At 43.9% G+C, this 22180-nt stretch overlaps 3 protein-coding genes across 7 annotated transcripts; 2 read left to right on the top strand and 1 right to left on the bottom strand.

The window, feature by feature from the left end:
* Positions 1-1015: 1015 nt before the first annotated feature.
* LOC121718222 (heme oxygenase-like) lies at positions 1016-4042 on the bottom strand. Its single transcript, XM_042103154.1, has 7 exons — positions 3840-4042; positions 3643-3707; positions 3420-3531; positions 2958-3173; positions 2081-2353; positions 1714-1813; positions 1016-1616 (listed from the first exon to the last, which is right to left on the bottom strand). Exons 2-7 carry the CDS (start codon positions 3702-3704, stop codon positions 1492-1494), a joined length of 888 nt encoding a protein of 295 aa, XP_041959088.1. The 5' UTR covers positions 3705-3707; positions 3840-4042; the 3' UTR covers positions 1016-1491.
* Positions 2248-16236, top strand: LOC121718192 (HMG domain-containing protein 4-like). 5 transcript variants are annotated; one of them, XM_042103105.1, is made up of 12 exons: positions 2248-2386; positions 9288-9415; positions 9509-9587; positions 9732-10127; positions 11208-11405; positions 11648-11796; positions 12068-12146; positions 13029-13093; positions 13746-13869; positions 14769-14947; positions 15218-15340; positions 15918-16236. In XM_042103105.1, the coding sequence occupies exons 2-12, from the start codon at positions 9290-9292 to the stop codon at positions 15960-15962; spliced, it is 1563 nt and encodes a 520-aa protein (XP_041959039.1). In that variant the 5' UTR covers positions 2248-2386; positions 9288-9289; the 3' UTR covers positions 15963-16236. The 5 variants fall into 5 exon arrangements, with proteins under 5 accessions (XP_041959039.1, XP_041959037.1, XP_041959034.1 ...); XM_042103103.1 differs by lacking the exon at positions 2248-2386 and adding an exon at positions 3102-3234; XM_042103100.1 differs by lacking the exon at positions 2248-2386 and adding an exon at positions 8206-8327.
* Positions 16237-16952: 716 nt separating this feature from the next.
* LOC121717878 (GTPase IMAP family member 7-like) lies at positions 16953-22085 on the top strand. Its single transcript, XM_042102582.1, has 4 exons — positions 16953-17613; positions 19040-19605; positions 20627-21143; positions 22012-22085. Exons 2-4 carry the CDS (start codon positions 19045-19047, stop codon positions 22083-22085), a joined length of 1152 nt encoding a protein of 383 aa, XP_041958516.1. The 5' UTR covers positions 16953-17613; positions 19040-19044.
* The last annotated feature ends 95 nt before the right edge of the window (positions 22086-22180 follow it).

Raw genomic sequence — 22180 nt, 5'->3', positions numbered from 1 at the left:
GCGCAGGTTATTGGTTATTATTGTAATGATGCTATTCATAAATAATGAGCTGTAAAGTAACTCAGACTTTAACAAAAACAATTTTTTAAAGGATATCGACTAATTGTCGCTATCGTTAAAATCATAAAAAATAAAAATATCGAGATATTATTTTTTGTCCATATCGCCCACCCCTAGTTGGGATGGAGAGGAGAGTGGAGGAGACAACAAATGGAAGGCAAGATTTGACTCAAAAACCGTCTGTGGAGACAAGTGCCTGTTGTGACAGCTTGCAAATGTTCATGTAAGTAGGCTAACATGAATTGGAGGACAAACCGCTTTCCTGGTTTAACTCACATTATTCCAATTCAGTAGAGTATATGAAAGTCCAGGGGTGCCCCCCCCCCCCCCCCACGCTTTGATAATAGTACATACTAACATCCACATGCAATTACAACAACAACGCCTAACAACATCCTATTTATTTGGACAACAATACAGCCCTATAAAGGTTACCTTTAGTTTTGTAGCTTACAGTTCACGTATGGCTTTAAACAGCTGTAATGCTAGCCTAACGTTTTGACAAGCACACCAATTGCAATTTTGCATACCTTGTTTTTGCGGCTTGCCAATTTGAAATAACTCCAGCTTTGCTGTCTCCATGCTTTCTGTTTTCGTTTTTTTTTTTTTTTTTTTTTTTTTTAAACGTGTTCTATCCACCTACAGTAGGTGTCAACAGAATGAACAGGTATATGGTGGCAATCTGGCAGATGTTGAACATCATGTAGGCCTATATTAACGGGTGTGGAGAGAGAAGCATGAAGTACTAAGTACATTTAGTAGCCTACCATTCAAGGAGTGCGGTTCTGATTGTCTACAGATGGATAATTTGCAGCTGTTTATTGTGCAATACTTTTTTTATTACACTAAAGACTGAACAACATGTGGTACTGCATGTAGCACTAGGGAAATGTGTCCAGATGAAGCCCCTGAGCATGTGTAAATGACATGCTGTAAACAAATGATTGACTATGTGTATTTTACAAGAATAATTTTATTATAAAACAGTTTCAGAAAACAAAATATTTTCATGTTAGAATTTTATATTTACATACAAACATTTACAAACAAACCGTTTGCATCACAAAGCACCCTAAAACGTTAAACACAAGTGTTAATAGGCCTATTCCTTCATCTCTGAAATATTGACTGCATACTACACATGTGTTTAGGTGCAGGGCTTGTTGAATATTTATACACTGCATAGGTCATCTGATCGGTTTAGTTGCTGTGGTTCTCATACAGTACAAACACATTATGAAAGGAGTAGTGTGCAACTAATTTGACATTATCATTGATTATCAATGAGCTATGTTGTGTTATCTTCCAGAGTGATGGAGATGAGATGACACAGACAAATACTTGAATATCCTTCACAAGGCGCACGAGATCTGGACGGATGCTCCTCTGTGTGGAAGTGCAAGAGGGAGAACAAAAGTCCATAGAGTCTGTTTAGAATGCATAGATTCCCATGCCCACTGCCAAGGCAACGCAGACGCCGAGCAGCATTCTGACGAGTGGGACAGCAGAGAGCCACGGAGAGGACATCTGGAGAGTCTGGGACACCATCTTATTATCTAACCAACAACAAGAGAAAGAGTTAGATCCACGTGAATTGTGTGTGTGTGTGTGTGTGTGTGTGAGAGAGAGAGAGAGAAAGAGAATGCCTCTTACCATGTAAAAGTTGTGTGTGGCTGCAGGGTTTGGTGTGCCTCTGTCTCAGGTCAGTCTCTGGTTCTGTGATGCTCAGCATCTCCTGAATATCATTAAACACCTGAGAAGAAAACGTGTCCAGTTTAGCACTCCACTTCACAGGCACATCTCATCTACATTTGATGAGGGAGAGACGGAGCTGTGCATTGAGAACAATCTCAGATTATCCATACTAACTAATGCAACTCTGCTAATAGGTGACATCTTATTAGTCCACAGGTACAAGGGATCTCTCCTGGTTTCCAGAAAGCAGGTTTGACCATTTTATCACCTTTACGTTTAGCCTTTTATTTGTGGTGAGGCTAGAAAATGCCATTGAGTGACTCACCTCTATGTTGAACTCGAAGGCCCTGACGGCCTCTTGCAGCACGCCCTCCTGCTGTTCTGGGGTCAGCTCGACGCTGTTCATGCGGCTCCGGTACAGCTGCTTGAAGAGGCTGGGGCTGGTCACGCCCGGGAATGAGAAGAACGACAGGCCCTCCCCGCCCTTCAGGCCCAGGGACTTCTGGGTAATGCGCCCTAGTACCTGCCCTCCCGACAGGTCACCGAGGTAACGAGTGTACGCGTGGGCCACCAGCTGTTCAGGGTGGCTCTCGCCAACCTGTGATCGTGCCGGACAGAAAAGAGGAAAATGGTTAGACAACATTCTGACATAGCTTTACTGCATTAACATCTGTGGATATGAATGTGTTGCATTAATTTTACTCTTCATGGATTTAAGTCACATCCTGTATGTTGTGATGCTACACTGATAGATCATTTATGAAACGGATTACTTTTATTAAATAAATCAATGTTTAATGGTAGATGTTCGACATCCTAACACTCATCACAGTAGCCTATGTCTAGAGGACACCAAGTAAGAAACTGGTTTGAATATGAGTTAAAATGATTAGATGGTTAACTGAGTTTGGCATTTCTAAATCAATAGAATGCTTGATGTAACACAAAGCTGGACTAGTTACTTAATCACATACAACGGTGCCCTTGTCCTGTCTGGTGATAAGCTCAGGCATGTTTACTTAACAAAAAGATTTTTTTAAAAATCCAACCCTATCATAACATCACTATACCCTAATATCTGATATGGCACACACACTGATTGACTAATACAGCACAGTATGTGCACTGACATTATAACAGTGAGTAAATACAGTCAGTGAGTATATGTACAGTGAGTAAATACAATTAGTGAGTATATGTACCTCTCTTAGTCTCTGTGCATATCTGCGTGTGGCCGCGGGAACGATGATCTTCTCACGCCAGCTCTGGCCATAGAAGTGCTCCAGGTCGCTCTGCAGAGACTCCAGGCGGGCCAGCTCCTGGGGGAAGTAGATGGGCGCCACCGCCGCGTGCGACGCGTTCTTGTCCATCTCCTCTTCCAGCGCTCGGTAGATCTCATACAGGGAGCACAGCAGCAACTGCACAGAGAGAGGGAGGGAGAGGGAGAAGAGAGAGAGGGAGAAGTGGACATTGAAAAATGTGAGTAGGAATATTTATAAAAGCAAAAATGACATGATGCCTCGATTGTCAATCAGTGTTTTCAAAGTCCAATTTATTGCATGAAAAGTGAAACCGACAAAAGTCTTAAATGTTTTCACAAACTTGCGAGTGCAAATGGGACTTTTCTGTAGTACAGCATGTGCTGGTCTGGGGAGGCACCATACCTTGTACTGGGACGCGGACACCTGCCCCCTCACGTAGCTCCGCATCAACTCCGTGTTTTCTGCTCTGATGTGAGGCTCCTTTGTCGCAGCCTTAATCTGTTCAGAAAGATCACTGAAAGAGAGAGAGAGGGTGAGAGAGAGGATGTCAGTCTCTGTGTGTTACCTGTGGAGTAGCGGATTAAATCATAGACATGGGCATGTTCAGAGAGTCTGAGCATTGTACCTGTCAGCCACGTGCGTCTCGGCAGCCACAGCATGAGCGTGAGGGCAGACCTCTCCAGACATGATCTGTGCAAGGACCCAACAAAGGCATCAGTCAGTGGCAAGCCAGGGCATAATGTAAAGCAGTCTGATTTCATCACTGCAGAATGAGAAATGTTTCAAAGTGAAAGTGCACAAGAAAAGTTCAAGTCTACTCACCGGATGTCAAAAAAAGTTGATGATCACAAAAAAGCAGAATTCTTGTGTAATCCAATAAGAAGACGAGCTTCAGTTTAATCCAAGTAGTAGGCTAACTGGTCTGGATACGATGCTTGCTTTGTCTCTTTGTTGTCTCTCTGGGCACTCTCTCCCCCCTCTCTCTCTCTGTCTCTCCCTCTGTGTGTGCGTGTGTGTGTGTGTGTCTGTGTAGAGTATGCTCTGCTCCGCTCTCTTCTCCTTTATATAGTCCCTCCCCTCCTCCCTCACTCGCTCCGTCAGCTGAGAAAAACAGGAAGCTGCTGGGCTGACTCAGTGGGGCATGTGCTAAACTCTGTTCACAGGACCCAGCACAAAGCTCCACAAAGGGAGGGGCCCAGAGCGCTAAACATGACACAGCAGATTTTTTCTCCCCCTCTGGAGTAGAGGGAGGGAGGACTGGGATTCAAACCGTGACTCAGGACCTGGACTCCGTTAGGACAAACACGCTCGGTCACATGAACAGAGGTCGCTTGTTCTTTTTTTCCCCGAGCCAGAGCATGACTAATGTGTGTGCACAAGAAGGCTAGACGGGGGTGGGTTGCAGGCTACTGTGCTATATCCTAACTGAGCAGAGTAGTAAGTACACTGGTGGTGCAAGTGAAAGCCCTTGTTTGGTTGTGAATGAATCTGAAAGGCTTCTGACATAAATAAGAGAGTACACAGTGTACTGTCTACTACTCTTCATGATACCAATTACGCTCTCACTTTAGGGCCAATTTTTGCAGCCGTCTACTCAGTAAATCTGTGTCTCTGCCGGTGTGCTGCTCAGTCACTTTTACACTGTTCTGCTGAGTGGCGTTAGGGCTGAAAATGGTTTACGCTGAGTGCACTGTTTTAGTGGAGAATGTTGAACTCTGTACCCCATCACAATGCTACATGGTTTGCTCAGCTGTGGTGAAAAATTACTTGCAGACAGCAGCACCCCCCCCCCCCCCCCTTCTCTAACACACACACACACGCACACACACACACACGCACACACACACACACACACACACACACACACATAGATAAATAGATACTTTATTGATCCCCAAGGGGAAATTCAAGGTCTCAGTAGCATACAGACATCACACACAACATTCACTAACAGCAGAAAAAGTAATTAAAAGTATATAATATAAAAAACACAACTAGATAGCAATGCATAGAACCAAACTTGTTTTGTAGCCTAATTATAGGGTGGCCATATGGACCAAATGAAGTATGTATGGAAATGGAATTGCATATCTGTAAACAAGATCTCAAAATATGGATAGGTTACATTCCACACAACACTGACCAAGGCTTTCAATCGTATTATCAGCCAAGAAGGACATTTGTTGGTATTTTCTCAGAGGTTATGGAAAAACTACCCAACTCACAACACAAGAGTAACTCTGTGTTCTAGGGTGCTGAGATTACAGCGGCTCACACCGATAGGCATTGCATTTCCACTATGTTCCTTTAAGCGCTAACAGTGATTCAGCAAAATGGGCGGTAACAGTGTGTGAACCGTGCAGTGTTGCTGAAATGGCTGAAACCGTGACTCGGCAGATGCTCAGTTGTTCTCGGTTGCTCGGTTGTTGAAATCGTGACTCATTAGATCCTTAACAGAACCCTTTTGAGTCCATAAGTCACCTAGCCCTGGTGCAGGAATGAGGGCAGGACCAGGAGCTCAACCAGAAAGCCTTTTGTTTGAGACTGTTATTCCTCTACTCACTAAAGTAAACAACTTTAGTTTAGGCTATACAGTTTTTAACATCATTTGACCAGATAGATAGATAGATAGATAAATAGATACTTTATTGATCCCCAAGGGGAAATTCAAGGACCATTGCCCAGGTAGACTTAGAGCTTATATTATAGCAGACATGTCCTCCGTAGCCTACTTTAAAATTCATCTCCCATAGGTCAGTATTAGCCTGGCCTTCAGTATAGGCTTCTATCTTGTTTTTCCTACGAGGGATTGGCCATCATTTGCATATGCTAATTGTCTGTCATTTCATGAAACCAAGTAGACTATCCCAAGCCTAAAGTAACTCACATAAAACGTATACAGGTCTCACATGCATTTCAACATAGAAACTTCTGTCACTTCTGTCACTTCTGTTACATGAGCACTGGTGCTCCTCAGGGCTGTGTCCTCTCCCCTATGCTCTTCTCCCTCTACGCCAACAGCTGCACCACCTCCCTGGACCAGTTAAACTGGTCTGCTCCCACTCAAATATCCATTAGCCCTGTGTTATTTGCTGAGACCTGAGTGAGAGTCTAACACCAGCTCCATCCTCAAAAAAGGGCCGGCAGAGAATGCACCTGAGGAAACATGGTGTGCCACAGGTGGGGCTGATCCAGTTTTACACTGCTGTCTGAGTCTGTACCATCACAGTTGGTTCAGCCCAGCCACAACACATGACAGACCATTAGGGCTCTCCTGCCCTCTCCACAGGACTTCTGCTCTATACAAGAACCAGTTAGCGGACGGGGGAGAACTTCAATGACTCCTCATGATCCTTGGACAGAACCCTTTTCCACTCCGTCTCTCCAGCAGGCACTGCAGAACCACACACACCAAAACAAACAGATGTAAATCCAGCGGCTTTATTGCCATCACTCTCAGCTGATCAATGAACAGCTGATCAGAATGTCTAGCAACTCTTGCTTTGTCACAGTTATTACATTCTGCACATTATGTACTCCATACTGCACTTTATGCACATTGTTTATAACCTGTATATTACTATTTATTAGTTTTGGGTCGTTTAGGAGGGGTCTAAAGGCATATCTGTTCAACATGCACTTAGTTCTTTAAGCGCTTCTTATGCGTTATGGTTTGTATAATATTGTTTTATTTCCATAATTTGACATTGTTTATTATTGATATTCTCTTTAAAGGTGCCATGTGTAAGAGTTTAGGTAAAAATATAAAAAAATGAGCTACACACATCAAAAGAATGAGAAGAAATAAGGGCGATGACATCATTAAAAAAATGACAAGGTATAGTGCTGCAGAGATAACTCGCACGGCTTGTGGTCGTACTTGAACATTTTTTTATTGACATCATCGCCTTTATTTCATCTCATTCTTTTGATGCGTGTAGCCAGAGACTTTCTAATGAGGAGACACAGCACTCAAAACACCCTCCATAGAAATGCATGGGGCTAGTTTGTAACGGCGTTACTACACATATCACACCCCTTCCTCGGCAAAACGTTGACATGTGAATACATTGAGCCAATCATGTGGTGTGATGTGAATACATTGAGCCAATCATATGGTGTGTTGTGAAGACATCTTCCCAATCATGTGTTGTGAACTCGCCGCTGGAGCAAGATTGGTGTCGTGAAGCCTTGCGCACGCGCTTTTCTGCTGAATAGGATGCCCGATGAGTGCCCAAAAAGCGTTGCTATATGGCCGCCGAGTGGAGGGACTTGCCTAAAAGGACTTTGGTGTAGCTCATTTTTTTTGGATATTTTTACCTCAATTCTTACACATGGCACCTTTTAATGTAGTCTTACCATGTTATTGTTTTTATATTATTGATTGAATGGACATTGTTTATTATTGCTTTTTTCCCCTCATTTTCATTGTTTATTTCTTTAGGCTATTGATTGAATTGACATTGTTGTTTATTATTGCTCCTTATTATAGTCTGACCAACATTTTAATCTGTTCCCTGTTAAATTTAAATATTATATTGTTTTGTATTTGTATGTCGCTTTGGACAAAAGCGTCTGCCAAATCCCATAACCATAACCATAATACCACTTTGTGTACATTGTTTATAACCTGTATATTACTATATCATATTATATAATACCACATTATGTAAGCAATGGGTGACTTCATCTTATGAAAATCATTTTTTTTTTATTCGGTTAAAGTTAGAAAGTACCAGAGGGTTTATTTCTTGTTAACATTTTTCTCAAACTGGTATCAGGGCTACAAGAAAATATTAAGTTCAGTAGTGGGGTGGTACAGGTTGACCCCTACTTGCCCATGGACTATTAAATACACATGACTGACTAATTCAGGCCTAATACTATATAATAAAATGGCTTAACACATAATTGAACTTTAGATTATGATATAACATGTCAAATACTTTGTGTTGATACCCAACTTCCTCAATATTGAACCCTTTATGCATAAGCAATGGGCAATTTCATCTCTCATGTCTTAAAATCTGCATTTTCCACCACTGGGTACCAGTCAGAAAGTGGTCTACCAGGTACAATGGGAATGAATTAATTTCTTGAATTATTGATTGTCAAATAAAAACTGATTCTGGTTCTGATAACTCCATGGATAACTGTTAAGGTAAATTTGTAACAGGTCGACGAACTTACGATTCTAACCGCTAGGGGCAGTGTCCAGCTCTGCACTCAAAGCACATTTTTCTTCTATTGTTGAGCCGTGTTAATAAGTTGTAAGATGGCGGCGAACGGCGCTTAAATTTTGTGAAATAGGTAACAAATCAATTAATTAAAACGCATTTCGCCCGAATATTTATACAGTAGTATCATATTTTCAGTGTTTGTTCCATGTAGTGCTTGAGAAATCTATTAGTTCTGCAGACTGGCCCATACCCGGAGAACGTGTGCAAGGTAGCAAGTATAACGTTAACTTGGCTAGCTAATTCATTAGCCAGTCAGGGAAATCCGCTCAAGATACAAACTTTGTGCTCTCTGCTAGCGATTGTTAGCTCAATAGCGCATCTCTTGTTGAATAGCTATGCAGTGTGTTTTGATGTTTTGATTTTAATATCCAACAGCACCGTTTCTAATAAGTGAAACGTGTGAGGCCTTTATCGTGGTGTTAACGATAGTTACAACGGAGTGCTGACATCTGTCCACGTTTATATTAGCTCGTTGGCAAGCTAGCATCTCTTAATTTTGTTCAATTTTGTTTATTGGTAAGGGTTTGTTAATTATTTGATACAGTTTTCATCTTTATCTTTTACCCGTGCTCAAATACAGTGTTTGGCAGTTGCCATTAACGTTAGCATCTGATGGGCATAGTTGAATGACTGCACTTTCCACAACGTTAACTTAATAGCGCGGTAAATTCTACAACGTCCTTACGTTGAGCTATTTGGCAAACTTTTGGTAAGAATTCGAGAGGATGATCAGCTTTAACATTTGTCTTTTTACTTATATTTGCTAATTCGTGGTTATTTGCGATTTCTGTGTTGGTAGAGTTCACTTGTGCTTGAGTGAGAATGTAAACACTCTTCAATAACAATAGCACGCCGCCCGTACCACGTCATTGCCCAACTCAAAAATCATTCCTGCTGGATAGTGACCTCATGTGGGAAAACTTTTTGACCTCTCAGAAGACAACATATTCTGTTCCATACTTGTTTATTGGGTCAATTAAGGGTTTTAAACTCACTCCTAATACCGTGCATGTCCTGATATTTTCTGCAGAGATGGAGGGAGAGGTGGGTCTCGTGGCCGGCCGCAGCCAAAGAGAGAAGAGGAGATCCTACAAAGATTTGTTGAGGGAAGAGGAGGAAATAGATGCCCAAGTGCGCAAGACCTCGAAGAAACGACGTGTAAGGCCTACAATTGAATGCCACTTTTACCATTAATGTAACATTTTTGATGAGCATGTTTGAATGTCTCACATTGCATCTTTCTGTCTACAGGACTCCGATCCTTTTGCCACAGGAGGTGAACTTCACAAGAAAAAGAAGAGGTTACATGAAGAGGAACACTTTCACAAAGGTACAGTAAATTGGGGGAAAGAAGAAGCGTCACTTCCAGTGACTAACTTATCGCTAGATTATAGATTTTTCTCAGCATTTCTCACTGATCTGGTTTTGACCTTTGACCTTTTTGGGGGGTTCATTTTATTGGGTCTTCCTGCAGGGGACAGGGGTCATGGGCAGTCCATTCATCACAAAAAGAAAAAGAAAAAACCGATCCCGGAGGGGAGACCCTCCATGGGCCACTCCTCGTCCTTCGCCCCCGCTCCGCACTCGACCGAGACGGCCATGGACCTGCTGCAGGCCATCACGTCGCCGCTGGCCACCGGCTCGGCCCCCAGCCCCCCTCACCACCACCACCATCAGCACCAGCATAAGCCAACGCAGCGGCAGCCCGCCTACAAGAAGCCCTCGTACGCCTCGCATCCGCACCACAGCACCCAGCGCAAACAGCGGGACGAATGGGACGCGCCGCTCCCCCGGCCCAAACCCGCCAAGAAGAAGCCACTGCTGGTCAGGGAGCCACTGCCTGTAGTGGGCACGGAGGTGGAGCTAGAAGGTGAGGAGGATGATAAAGGCCATTGTCTGGAGTTTAGTGTTTTAAGATTCGTTTGGTAATTTTATGGATGTGCAGTGGCTGGAATGGCATAATGGTGGTGCTGGTCATTTTTATGTGAAAGGTAATGGGCATGCTAAAGCACATTTGATGGCTTCCCTTCAGTAGGTGAGCTTTGAGCATTGTAGGAAAATAATGCATCCATCAACGGAAGATTCTACAATTCCATATTATATTTGTTGGGCTCATGTATTCTTTACTAAGAATTAACACAGCCGGTGTGATCATGTGGCACAAGTGAAAGATAAGGAACTGAATTAAAGTTTAGGAAAGATAAGGAACTGAAGTGTAAAAATATGCTTTTATCCAGTTTTTTACGGACATATTACGCACTTGCTGCTCTGTTGATTTCAGTGAAATTGTAATGGACATAAAATGATAAAAGCTTTTAAAAAAGGTTCTGGTGTAAAAAAGGAAGTTCAATATAGATTATTGTCTACATTGCTGTGGTGCCTGCTGATGATGACAGCCTTGTGGAGATATTAGATAAGCGTTCTTATTTCGCACAGGCTGTTGTGTAATATGGCTCTGGCACAGAGTGTGATGTCCTGGTGTCTGATGTTTATGAATAGCTACAGGGTAATGTCTCCGCAGACCGCTGTATGGATTGTGTGTGTCTGCATGACATGATGATCTATATAAGTTTGTGCCCAATGAGAAACTTTTGAACACAGTGTCAATGTATGTGTGCAGTTCTCTAACAGCTCAGCTAGGACGTGACCAATCTCGTGACAGTGAAGCAGTCCTGTTACATTGTGCACAGATCTTTTTTCATTGTTTGTTTTAAGTTGAAGACATATCTATCTTTTACTGGTTGTGTGTGTGTGTGTGAGAATAGAGACTTTATTGTTCGGTGAAGCAAGTGGCCATTTCAGTGAATAGCCAGTTTCAGCCATGACTTGCCCTTCATTATTTCACAGCTTCTGCTAATATGTGATGTGGCACGCGGTGATAACATGCATATGTGACCGTAATGACCGGTCACTATTTGGCCTTACCATCCCTTTCCCTGCTCGGTGTCAGGACACTACGATGGACCGCTGGGGATTATGGGTGACAGCTCCTCCTCAGCCGACGAGCTGGAGGCCGGCGAGTTGATCATCGACGACTCGTACGCCCAGCTGGCCAAGAAGGCCAAGAAGAGCAAGAAGAGCAAGAAGAAGAAGGAGAAAGAGAGGGAGAAAAAGCACAGCCTGAAAGGGACCAAGAAGGTGTCCAAAGGTAAAGACGCCCCTAGGCACAGTCCTTTTACACAGCATACAGTATGTAAAGACACACGTAGGCACAGTCCTTTACGCAGCATACAGTATGTAACAGGTTTTTAAAGTGAGTGATTTTTCCATGGAAGATTTTGAAAAGTAAGGAAGTATCATCATGTCATAGAGTATGTGATATGTTTTTGTAACAAGTGTTTTTCATTTTTCATGTATTTACGCTGTGTGTCCCATGATCTCTCTCCACAGGCGGCAGCTCTCACTCCTCCAGTATGGCAAACGGCAGCGCTGGTTACGGGGCGTACGGAATGGCGTCCTCCGACTCCCTCAACCACCGGCCGAGTGACAAGAAGAAGAAGAAGGAGGAGAAGGGCAGAGACAAGTCTGACAAAGACAAGGTCAGATATAGGACATCACTCAGTATCCCCTCATCTGGGATTATTAATGAAGCCTGCAGCTAACACGTTTAGGCTCGGTTTTTCCATACACGGATTAAGCCTAGTCTGAGACGAAGCTTTATTTCAATGGAAATCTCCACTGTAGTTCTGTTGTAGTCCAGGACTAGGCGTAATCCATGCATGGGAAACCTAATCTGTGTGTTTTCTTGAGCTGTTATGTAAGAAGGGCCAGCAATGGATTGACATTTCTTGTCTTCTCACTGGATCACAGAAGAAGAAGAACCTCACAGCATACCAGATATTCTGCAAGGAATACAGAGCCAGTATCAACCTGGAGCAGCCAGGCCTGGGTGAGCACCACATAATCTCACACAGCTTCATAATCCCTCACTGTGCTTTTGGCAGGAGCAATAAGAGTATGCAGTGAATTTGACACTTTTTAAAGTAATGCATCCACTGATTTGTGAAAGTGGAGCTCAGTATAGCGTGTTGCAAACAGAAAACATTGTAGATGACTGGTGCTTTAATCAGAGTGTGGGCAGATCTTGCCCCCCCCCCCCCCCCTCGGGTTTCAGTACTTATCTTGAGATGAGTTGTCACAATCTGGTCCTTTGACATTATTACTGTCAAGTGCAGCGGTGCCTCAGGCACACCATCTGTCACTGGGATTATGTAAATGTCTTATCAGTAGTACTGACATTTTTTATTTATTTATTTTTTCAAATTTGGTTAAGACTTCCATGGAGGAGTTGGTGTCAAATGTCAAAAGGCCTTTAGTTTCCATGACAAACAAATCTACTTGAAAGAGTTTGATTTCCTGTGGGCAGTTGTGGGTAAAGTCACTATGCGGGTATGAGTCACAGCCTCTCAGCCTCTGTGTCATGAATAGACGGTTCAAGACCTTTAGATTCCATCGAAATGATACAAAAGTATCTTAAACTGCTCATGTTGACTTTCAGCAGCTGGGTAGCATGACTGAGAGGTCCATGTGAGAGTGTGTGTGTTCCGTCTCAAACAGCACAGTGCCTTATCACCATCACGTCTCAACTGCTATCTCAGTTGCCATGTGTTGACATTCTGCAGCCATAAGTTGATAAGTCTCTGATTAGATTAGAATACTATATCAGTTGTGGATATAATCAATAGTAGTGTTGATGATAATATTGGTGTCGTTTTTTATGATGTGGTCAATGTATACACAGAACGAATTGTGTTATTTGTCTTCTTTCCAGATTTTGGCGAATTGAGTAAAAAGTTAGCAGATGCATGGAAGCAGCTACCAGAAGGAGACAAAGAAGTGATTGCCACACACACATACACACACACACACACACACACACACACACACAAACACACACACACACAAACACTACTTCAACCTGTTTCTTGCACCCGATTCTAGCAGTTGTTAGAAGTTGAAAATATAATGTAGAAATGATTAATCAGATTAACAGTTACCGTACTTATAGTAACAGTTGATTTAACTGCTAGTGACGCATCCTCTCATGTGGCACTTTCCCAGTCTGTCTATGGGAGACCATAACAGTGATTCTCTAAGACGTGGCCTAAGTCACTTAACCTTATTTAGATCACACGCGGCACAATTAGTCTGTAATTGCAGCAGGAGATTATGGGTTTGTAAGTTTACAGCGGAAAAGTGATTTGTGTCAATATATGAGGTCAAGAGGATATTGAGGTCAATTTCTGACAGTATATCAGTAAACATCTCTCCTAAGGATAATAACCCTGCCTCTCTCTCTCTCTCTCTCTCTCTCTCTCTCTCTCTCTCTCTCTCTCTCTCTCTCTCTCTCTCTCTCCCCCTCTCTTTGTCTCTCTCTCTGTCTGTCTCTCTTTCTCTCCCTCTCTCTCTGTCTCTCTCTCTCTCCCTCTCTCTCTCTCTCTCTCTGTGTCTCTCTCTCTCTCCCCCCTCCCCCCCTCTCTCTCTGTAGGTGTGGAAAGAGAGGGCTCAGTACCTGCAGCACAAGCAGCAGATGAAGTCAGGCCTCTCCTCCTCCTCAGGCAAATCTGCCCCCCAGTCTAGCTCTGGAGCAGCTAAAGCAGACAAGCCCAAAGGTGAGAGCCACGTGCCTTAAAAAACCTCCTGTCCTACCTGGTTGCAAAACCTACTGTACACCTGGTTGGCTTGATCATAGGTTTGCTATCCTACCCTAGCCATTGGGAATGTTTTTTTCTGGGCAAAGGAATTGTATGTGTGTTAACATACCTGTCAGGTTCACTTAAAGGAGCCACACATACTGTAGGGCTAGGCTACTGTTATGTTGTTGACTGCCGTACTATTGAGGACTATTATGAGTTCTGTCCATTATTTGGTGGTAGGTAAAATTGCTGCAATAAAATTATGCTTATTAAATGCTTTCCCCAAATCACTTTTCACAATTTTTTTTCAAGAGTAATATTATCGGTTATCGTATCGGTATCGGCCACAACAAACCAAATAAATATCGGTTATCGTTATCGGCCCTAAAATTCCATATCGGTGCATCTCTAGTAAGGAGGTCAGTGAATAGGGAATTGCAACAATCTAGGCGGGACGTAATGAAGGAGCGGACCAGGGTTTGTGCATCGGTGGTAGAAAGGAAGGGGGCGAAGGCGGCCAATGTTCCGGAGGTGGAAGAACGCAGTCTTGGTGAGGGATTTAAAGTGGGGATCGAAACTGAGTGAGACGCTGAGATTTCTGACAATGACATAATGTGGTACAATAATGGCCTAACAACTAATATACGGCATTATTCCAAAAAGTTCAATTGTGTTTCAGAATTGAGAATTGAAATCTTGGGCCTTGTTATTCTGGGATCATTATTTTGGAGGCTCTTTTCCCAGTGAGATTGATTGGTCGCCCCCTCTCAGTAGGTTGTGTTGGAAGACGTTTCCATACAAATCTATATAATCCTAATAATCTGCATAATCCTAATCTACAAACCCACATCCCAACCTTCCCTTCCCCTCTGCAGCAGTGAAGAGGGTGGAGAGTAGGCCGCACCTCCAACAGTCCAATGGCATGGCGGCGGAGGTGGAGCCATCCCCCTCTCCGGGCAGCTTCCCCGAGGTGGACCCCATCGATGCGGCCGCCCACCTGCAGCTCCTGGGAGAGTCGCTCTCCGTGATTGGCTGCCGCCTGCAGGAAACTGAGGTGAGTGCGTTCAGTGAAGCCGGCTCCATTGCAGTCGTGGTGCGTCATAAAGGGCAGAGGTCACACTTGTCTTGTGAGACTTTTTGTAAGAGTGCCTTGACCAATAAGTCTGCCATACTGTATTACATACTGTATTTCTTAGGCTTTGCCTACAGCTAGGAAAGAAATTATTATTATTATTATTATTATTATTATTATTATTAAATCTTTATTTCCCTTTTTTCTTTATACGTTTCTTTACAAACACTCTCTCTGTCTATCTGTCTGCAGGGCATGGTGACCGTGTCGGGCAGTCTGTCAGTGCTGCTGGACGCCATGTTATGTGCTCTGGGTCCGCTCGCCTGTCTCACCACTCAAGTCCCAGAGCTCAACGGCTGCCCTCAGCACATACTGGTGAGTCCTAGAGCGCACGGCACACTGCACTTCACATCTGTGGGGTTGGAGGGATGGGTCGCATACTACAGAGCAGCCTAGTCGCATACTACAGAGCAGCGTAGTGGCATACTACTGAGCAGCGTAGTGGCATACTACAGAGCAGCCTAGTCGCATACTACAGAGCAGCGTAGTGGCATACTACAGAGCAGCGTAGTCGCATACTACAAAGCAGCGTACTGGCATACTACAGAGCAGCGTAGTCGCATACTACAAAGCAGTGTAGTCGCATTATTATACATACTGGCTTTGAAGGAATTCATTTTCCACAATACTTCTTTGCTTGCTTCCATAGACACACCCATTTTTTTTACGTGTGCAATAGTGCGCATGTTATTACATTAGCATTATATAAGTTGTGTCTAGTAATTAAAATTCCTTTAGTTCATGCCAAAGTGCGTGATTAGATGCTTACAATGTTTGTGGTTATTCTGTTTTGTAGTAACCTGTCTATCTAGTTGCCAAAGCACTCTAGATTTGACTGTCTCTCTCACCTCTTACGCAAATTGACCATTCCCCCTCCTCTTTGTCCTCTCAGTCCAAGACTCTGGACAACATCGCCTATGTGATGCCCGGTTTGTGAAGGCCACTGGAAGTTCCGACCCTTACTGCCACTGACCGACCGAAGTTACAGCACGGGAGGAGCGCTGGGTGGATGGATCAAAACAACACTCTTTCTTTCTTTCTTTATTTTAACATTTTAAATAAGGGAAGACTTGAAGCATTGCACAGTTTTGCACTGGACACACGGACACGGACTCTTCTAGTTTTAACCATGCTCCCATTTTTAACATTTGTGACTTTTTGTTCCTTTCATTTTCATTTGTTATATTTACAATTAAAGATATTTTAGTGAATTGTTTTAAGCTCCTAGTGTTTTGTGCGCTACTTTTTGTAACTTGGAATTATATCTCTTAAGGTCGTTCAGAGGTATATACCCTTAAGCTGTTTGTGGTTGTGGTCGCTATACACAGTTTCTGAGGGGTCTTTAAAAGTCCAAAAAAGTCTTTAATAATCCAATTAAATCATGAATTTTAGGCTTTAAACGTCTCAAACACGTTTAGATTTTACACAGTAGGTCTTAAAAGGTCTAAATTGATCTCTTATGTTGTTGCTCAGTTTTGACTACTACAGTAGTCCTTTTCTGGCTGCATAGGTTGGAGTTGCTGCATAGGTATTGTAGTTCTGTCGATTATAAAGATGTCACAATGGGCTAAAAATAGAAACAAGACTTTGCTAGTATTTCTGGATTTTCCTTCATCTCCTTTGTTTTTGTTGACTGGTATGAGTGTGAAATCAATTTTGCGTTTGATTAGTAATTGTCTGAAAAAGGTCTTAGATGTATCATGTTGAAAAACCTGCAGAAACCCTTGTTATAAATGCAGCATATCGGCTCATCTTTCCTGTAAGGAGCTAGTTTGACCTCATTCAGCTAAGCAGGTGCTATTGTCCACTGCCCTGTAACTGCATACTTAATCTGCCCTTACTCCTAGAGTTCCCTTTGTTACTTAGAGGACTCAGTGTAATTTTTACTTAGAGGACCGTATTCTAATGTGTAATTTTTACTTAGAGGACCGTATTCTAATGTGTAATTTTTACTTAGAGGACCGTATTCTAATGTGTAATTTTTACTTAGAGGACCGTATTCTGATATTTTGTGATATTTCTGACTCTGACTTTGGCCACAGTCAAAGCAAATTCGAGTAGTGATCAGTCTGATGCCAGCAGGTTACTGGTACACTGATCATTGAACCTAGACATCAGATTACATGTGACAGACATCATTACCCAACAGGTTTCAAAGTGCCTCCCACACTGTGTGCTATGGACCGTAGAGCTTTGAACAGGGATGTCGGATCTACGCATCATCACCTGCGTGACCCCTCAGGTGAGTTTTGGCACGGGTGTGGACGTACTGTACCTGGGGACGCAGTGACACATGGTTACTCCTCCTCCACCCTGGTGTGGAATGTTCTCCCAACTCCAACCAAGAGGGCTGGGCCTCCCTTTAGATGTGTGTGTTGAAGTGAAAGCATTGGGGTGGAGATTGAACTTGTAGATTTATGTGATGTTTGGGATTGCTCAGTCAGTCTGAAGAGAGCTGGAGCAGAAGCAGGAGAGAGGAATAAGTTAAGAACGCAGACTGGAAGATTTATCATCAATCAGATCGGACAAGATCATAGACAACTACAATAGGAGCTTGAGGAGAGCAGAGACCTTTTCAACAGGCACAGGTAAGAGCAGGGGAATGAATGGAGCTGCAAAAAATGAGTTTTGTTCTAGTGAATGTGTGAATATTAAGGTTTAATTAAATGTAGTCAAATGGACTCTTCACTTCTTCAGTGGGCATTTGCTTGTTATGAGCTATGAGAAGTCATATTAAGTATATTAATTGTTACTTGAGAGATGAGATGACAAGTTGTGACATGCTCAATAGGCTAAAGATTGTTAGTTGCAGTAGTTGGTGTTACTGCTGACAGGTTGTTCAGTCAAACCTGTGCTGGTCATTTTCCCTTCGTCTCTGCTTCCTGCAGGAAGCAGAAATGTTATAAAAATATTTGTATCTTTCACTTTTGCTCAGAGATGGTAATAATAATATTTACAATATTCATATTTTGTACATGTTACTCTCTACACATAATGGTATCATAAATCCCCTATTTATGATACATCTTTCTGATAGCTTGAGAGTTCAGATCAGTGCAGATTTCTCTCTATTTCTAATTATTTTTAGTGCTTCCTCAAAGGTGTACACACACACACACACACATACACTGCATGAGTGTATGTGTAATCAGTCCGACAGCAGAATGCTGCTAAACCAGATGAGCAAGGTTGTTAAATAATAAGTGTGTGAATGCAAGGTTGAGACAGACTAGGGGAGTTGAAACACGCATATTGAAAGCTCTCACCCTGACAACCACTAATAAACACAAATGGGGTATTACTCATGTCAAGAAACTCGACAAATAATTTCATTGTGTTGGTACAATGAGCACCTTGTCCCCTTATCACATTTTTGATTACTGAGGAATGAAGACGATCCATGTGAATTGCCATTTTTTATACTGTTGTTTTAAGTTTCTATGGGTGTCAGTGAGCTCTTGGCAGTTGTCATGGTCACTTTGAGTGGCACATACTGTATTGTTTTTCCTTTAAACACAGCCTTCCTTTACACACAGCTTATTTTATTCACTCAACAGTGGTACCATCATCAACAGCCCATTGTCCATATACTAATACTTCCAACTCTTGTAGAGACTATAAAGATAACTGTAACTATAACAATATGAACGTCCATACTGTGTTGATGAATGTGATGTTGAACTCATGTTCATGATGGCGATGGCTAACATTTGATGCATTCCGACTGGCTGTCAGCTTTTTGTCATTCTCAAAATCGCTCTGAAAATCAACCCCGACGATATTGTTCTTTATGTCGTTATTGTTATAGTTTATGTGTGGATGTTTTCATTCATATTAGCTAGAGCGATACTTTTTTTCCTGATATTGTTATTCTTCTTGGTGTGAACGGCCCCTAATGGCTGTTGTTTTACCATCCGACTCCTAATGCTGATTGCATATTGTGCATCAGGAAAATTCAATCTGCCCATCCACATCTCCCTCCCTCTCTGATCTCTGTTCTCTGTGGTCCCCCAGTAGATATGAGTGTGGAGTGGGATAGAGCTCACCCAGGCTCGGTGGAGCTCCGACTGGTCCTGGTGGGCACCTTCGACTGCGGCAAGACCCTGACTGCAGACACCCTGCTGGGCCAGAAGAGCTCCGAGGGTCAAGACTCTCCCCGCTCCTGCGTCCTCCGCCGAGGTCTCTCCCACGCCCGCCGGCTCACGCTGGTGGAGGCCCCGCGCTGGTACTGGTCAGGGGGTCGCCTGGAGTCCAGCGTCAAGGAGGAGACGAGACACGCGCTGTCGCTGGCCGCCCCGGGACCTCACGCCTTCCTCCTGCTGATCCCCGTGAGCCAGTTCACGGACATGGAGCAACGCGCTCCTCAGGAGCTCCAGGAGGTGTTCGGGCGAGAGGTGCTGCAGCACACGCTGGTGGTGCTCACCTGCGGGGACTACCTGGTGGGCCGCACGGCCGAGGAGTACTTGGCCAGAGAGGACCAGGGCCTCAGGGAGGTCATCGCACTCTGTGAGGGTCGCTACCACGTCATGAACAACCGGCAGCCCGAGGACAGAGAGCAGGTTAAACAGCTGCTGGAGAAGGTGAGCACAGAGCAAGACTGTCAGACTGTCATGTTTAAATGTCATGTGGATGTCATGTGAATGTCATGCCTAGCCTAGCTCATCTGTTTGGATTTACTCCTTCAGGACAGGACTGAACATCTTAATGGACTGTTTCTTAAAAGCTGCTATAAAGCTCATAGCCACAAACGAATTGGGCAGTACCCTAGCCTAGAAATCTAGACGCACCCTAGCGGGCTCTCCATTGACTTGCAAGCTGGAAAAATTAAACTTCAATAGGGCCAATCACATCGTGTATAGTCATTAGCCGGGCTTAACACAGGGATGGATTACTGCACGGGCCTACCGGGCCCAGGCCCAGGGGCCCAAGAGATCAGGGGGCCCTGAAGCCCAAGCCTTTGCATGGAATCATTGCCTCAATATCAACATATCAGGATGTAGGCTATGAATCTGATTGAATTTAGAATTGGCCATCCCCAAAATGCACCAGAATACAGGAAATCACATTAAACAAATAAAAAAATTTCTGGGGGAGGACCCCCAAATCCCCCCTCCCACATAAGCAACAATTAGTGGGGGGCCCTTAATACATCTGGGCCCAGGGGCCTGAAAGTTCATAATCCGCCCATGGCTTAACATAATAATTGATGGCAGAGTTGAAACGGTTCAGTGTGAATTCCCTGCTACTTGAAAACAAAGAAGATGGATGTTGCTGTTGGCGAACAGCGTGACACGAGTAATGCTTTGAACTAAAGTTTGAACTAGCCAACTAGCTCCGCTGGAGGGAAAACGCATGGGACTCATGAGATGTAGCACTATCCTATTGCGTGCAGAGGGAATTTGAAAGACAACCGATTATCCCGCCCCTCGGACTGAGCACTGCGAACAGTGAGTCCCCAGACCCTACATTTAAATGTGGGTCTGGCTTGTCAGGCTAGGAGTACCCTGCATCTCTAGGCTGACCTGAACGTGATGACACTCCTGTTGTGCTAACATACGCTAGTTTCCATGATGCTACAAATGTCCTTTCCCTTCTCAACAGGTGGAGCGCATGGTTGCGCAGAAGGGAGGCTGCTACGTCCAGGGCGTCCCCCTGCCCGAGGTTGTGACCCCCGGCCTGACCGAGGAGGTGGTGATGGAGACGCAGCGCGGCGTGAATGCGGAGCGTCCAGGGAGCGCAGGAGGAGCGGGCGCTGACCACACAGACTCAGCGCAGGCGACTGAGATAGACGGAGCAGAGGCGCTGAGGAGAGAGAAGGAGAGAGGAGAGAGAGAACGACTGGAGAAAGAGAGAGAGGAGAAAAAGAGACGTGAGACAGAGAAAGAGAAACTGAATGAGAAACTGGAAGAATGGAAAAGAGGAAAACTGGAGAAGGAGAAAGAGGGAAACGTAAAGAGGATGATCGAGGAGAAGGAGCTAGTAAAGAGAAGGAACGAGGGAGGAATGGGAAGCATCAAAGAAAGAGAGGAGAGGGAGAAGGAGAGAGAAGAGGAGAGGGAGAAGAAGAGACTAGCAGACAGGGAGAGAAAAGAGAGGGAGAGAACCGAGAGAGAGCAACGTGAGAAAGCAGAGATGGAGAGAATAGAGAAAGAGAGAGCAGAGAGAGAGAGAATCATCAAAGAAAGAGAGGAGAGGAGAATTAAAGAGAGAGAAAAACTAGAGAAGGAGAGAGAAGAGGAAAGGTTAAAGAGGCAAGCGGAAATAGAGAAAAGAGAGAGGGAGAGAATGGAGAGAGAGGAACATGAGAAAGCAGAGATGGACAGAATACAGAAAGAGAGAGTAGAGAGAGAGAGACTCATCAAAGAAAGAGAGGAGAGGGAAAGAGCAGAGAGAGAAAGACTGGAGAAGGAAAGAGAAGAGGAAAGGTTAAAGAGGAGGGAGAGCAGGAAAAAGGAGAGAACAGAGAGAGAACAACGTGAGAAAGCAGAGATGGAGAGAATAGAGAAAGAGAGAGCAGAAAGAGAGAGAATCGTCAAGGAGAGGGAAGAGAGGATAATTAAAGAGAGAGAAAGACTTGAGAAGGAGAGAGAAGAGGAAAGGTTAAAGAGGCAAACAGAAATGGAGAAAAGAGAGAGGGAGAGAACAGAGAGAGAGCCACATGAGAAGGCTGAGATGGAGAGAATAGAGAAAGAGAGAGTAGAGAGAGAGAGAATCACCAAGGAGAGGGAGGAGAGGATAATTAAAGAGAGAGAAAGACTTGAGAAGGAGAGAGAAGAGGAAAGGTTAAAGAGGCAAACAGAAATGGAGAAAAGAGAGAGGGAGAGAACAGAGAGAGAGCCACATGAGAAGGCTGAGATGGAGAGAATAGAGAAAGAGAGAGTAGAGAGAGAGAGAATCACCAAGGAGAGGGAGGAGAGGGAAGGGACAGAGCAGGAGAGCTCGGAGACAGAGGGGAGGGAGAGTGTCCAGAGAAATGTAAAGAGAAGAGAAACGATGGAAGAGCGAAGAGGACGACTACAACGAGCGAGAGCTGAGAGAGAAAAACTGGAACAAGAAATAGCAGAGAGGGAGAGAACAGAGGCACTGAGGAGAGAGAACGAGAGCGCAGAGAGAGAAGGACTGGAGCGAGAGAAGATGGAGAAAGAGGAGAAAGAA

Source organism: Alosa sapidissima, chromosome 9 (assembly GCF_018492685.1).
Source record: "Alosa sapidissima isolate fAloSap1 chromosome 9, fAloSap1.pri, whole genome shotgun sequence".
Classification (NCBI taxonomy): domain Eukaryota; kingdom Metazoa; phylum Chordata; class Actinopteri; order Clupeiformes; family Clupeidae; genus Alosa; species Alosa sapidissima.
This window is presented reverse-complemented; position numbering and strand designations above follow the sequence as displayed.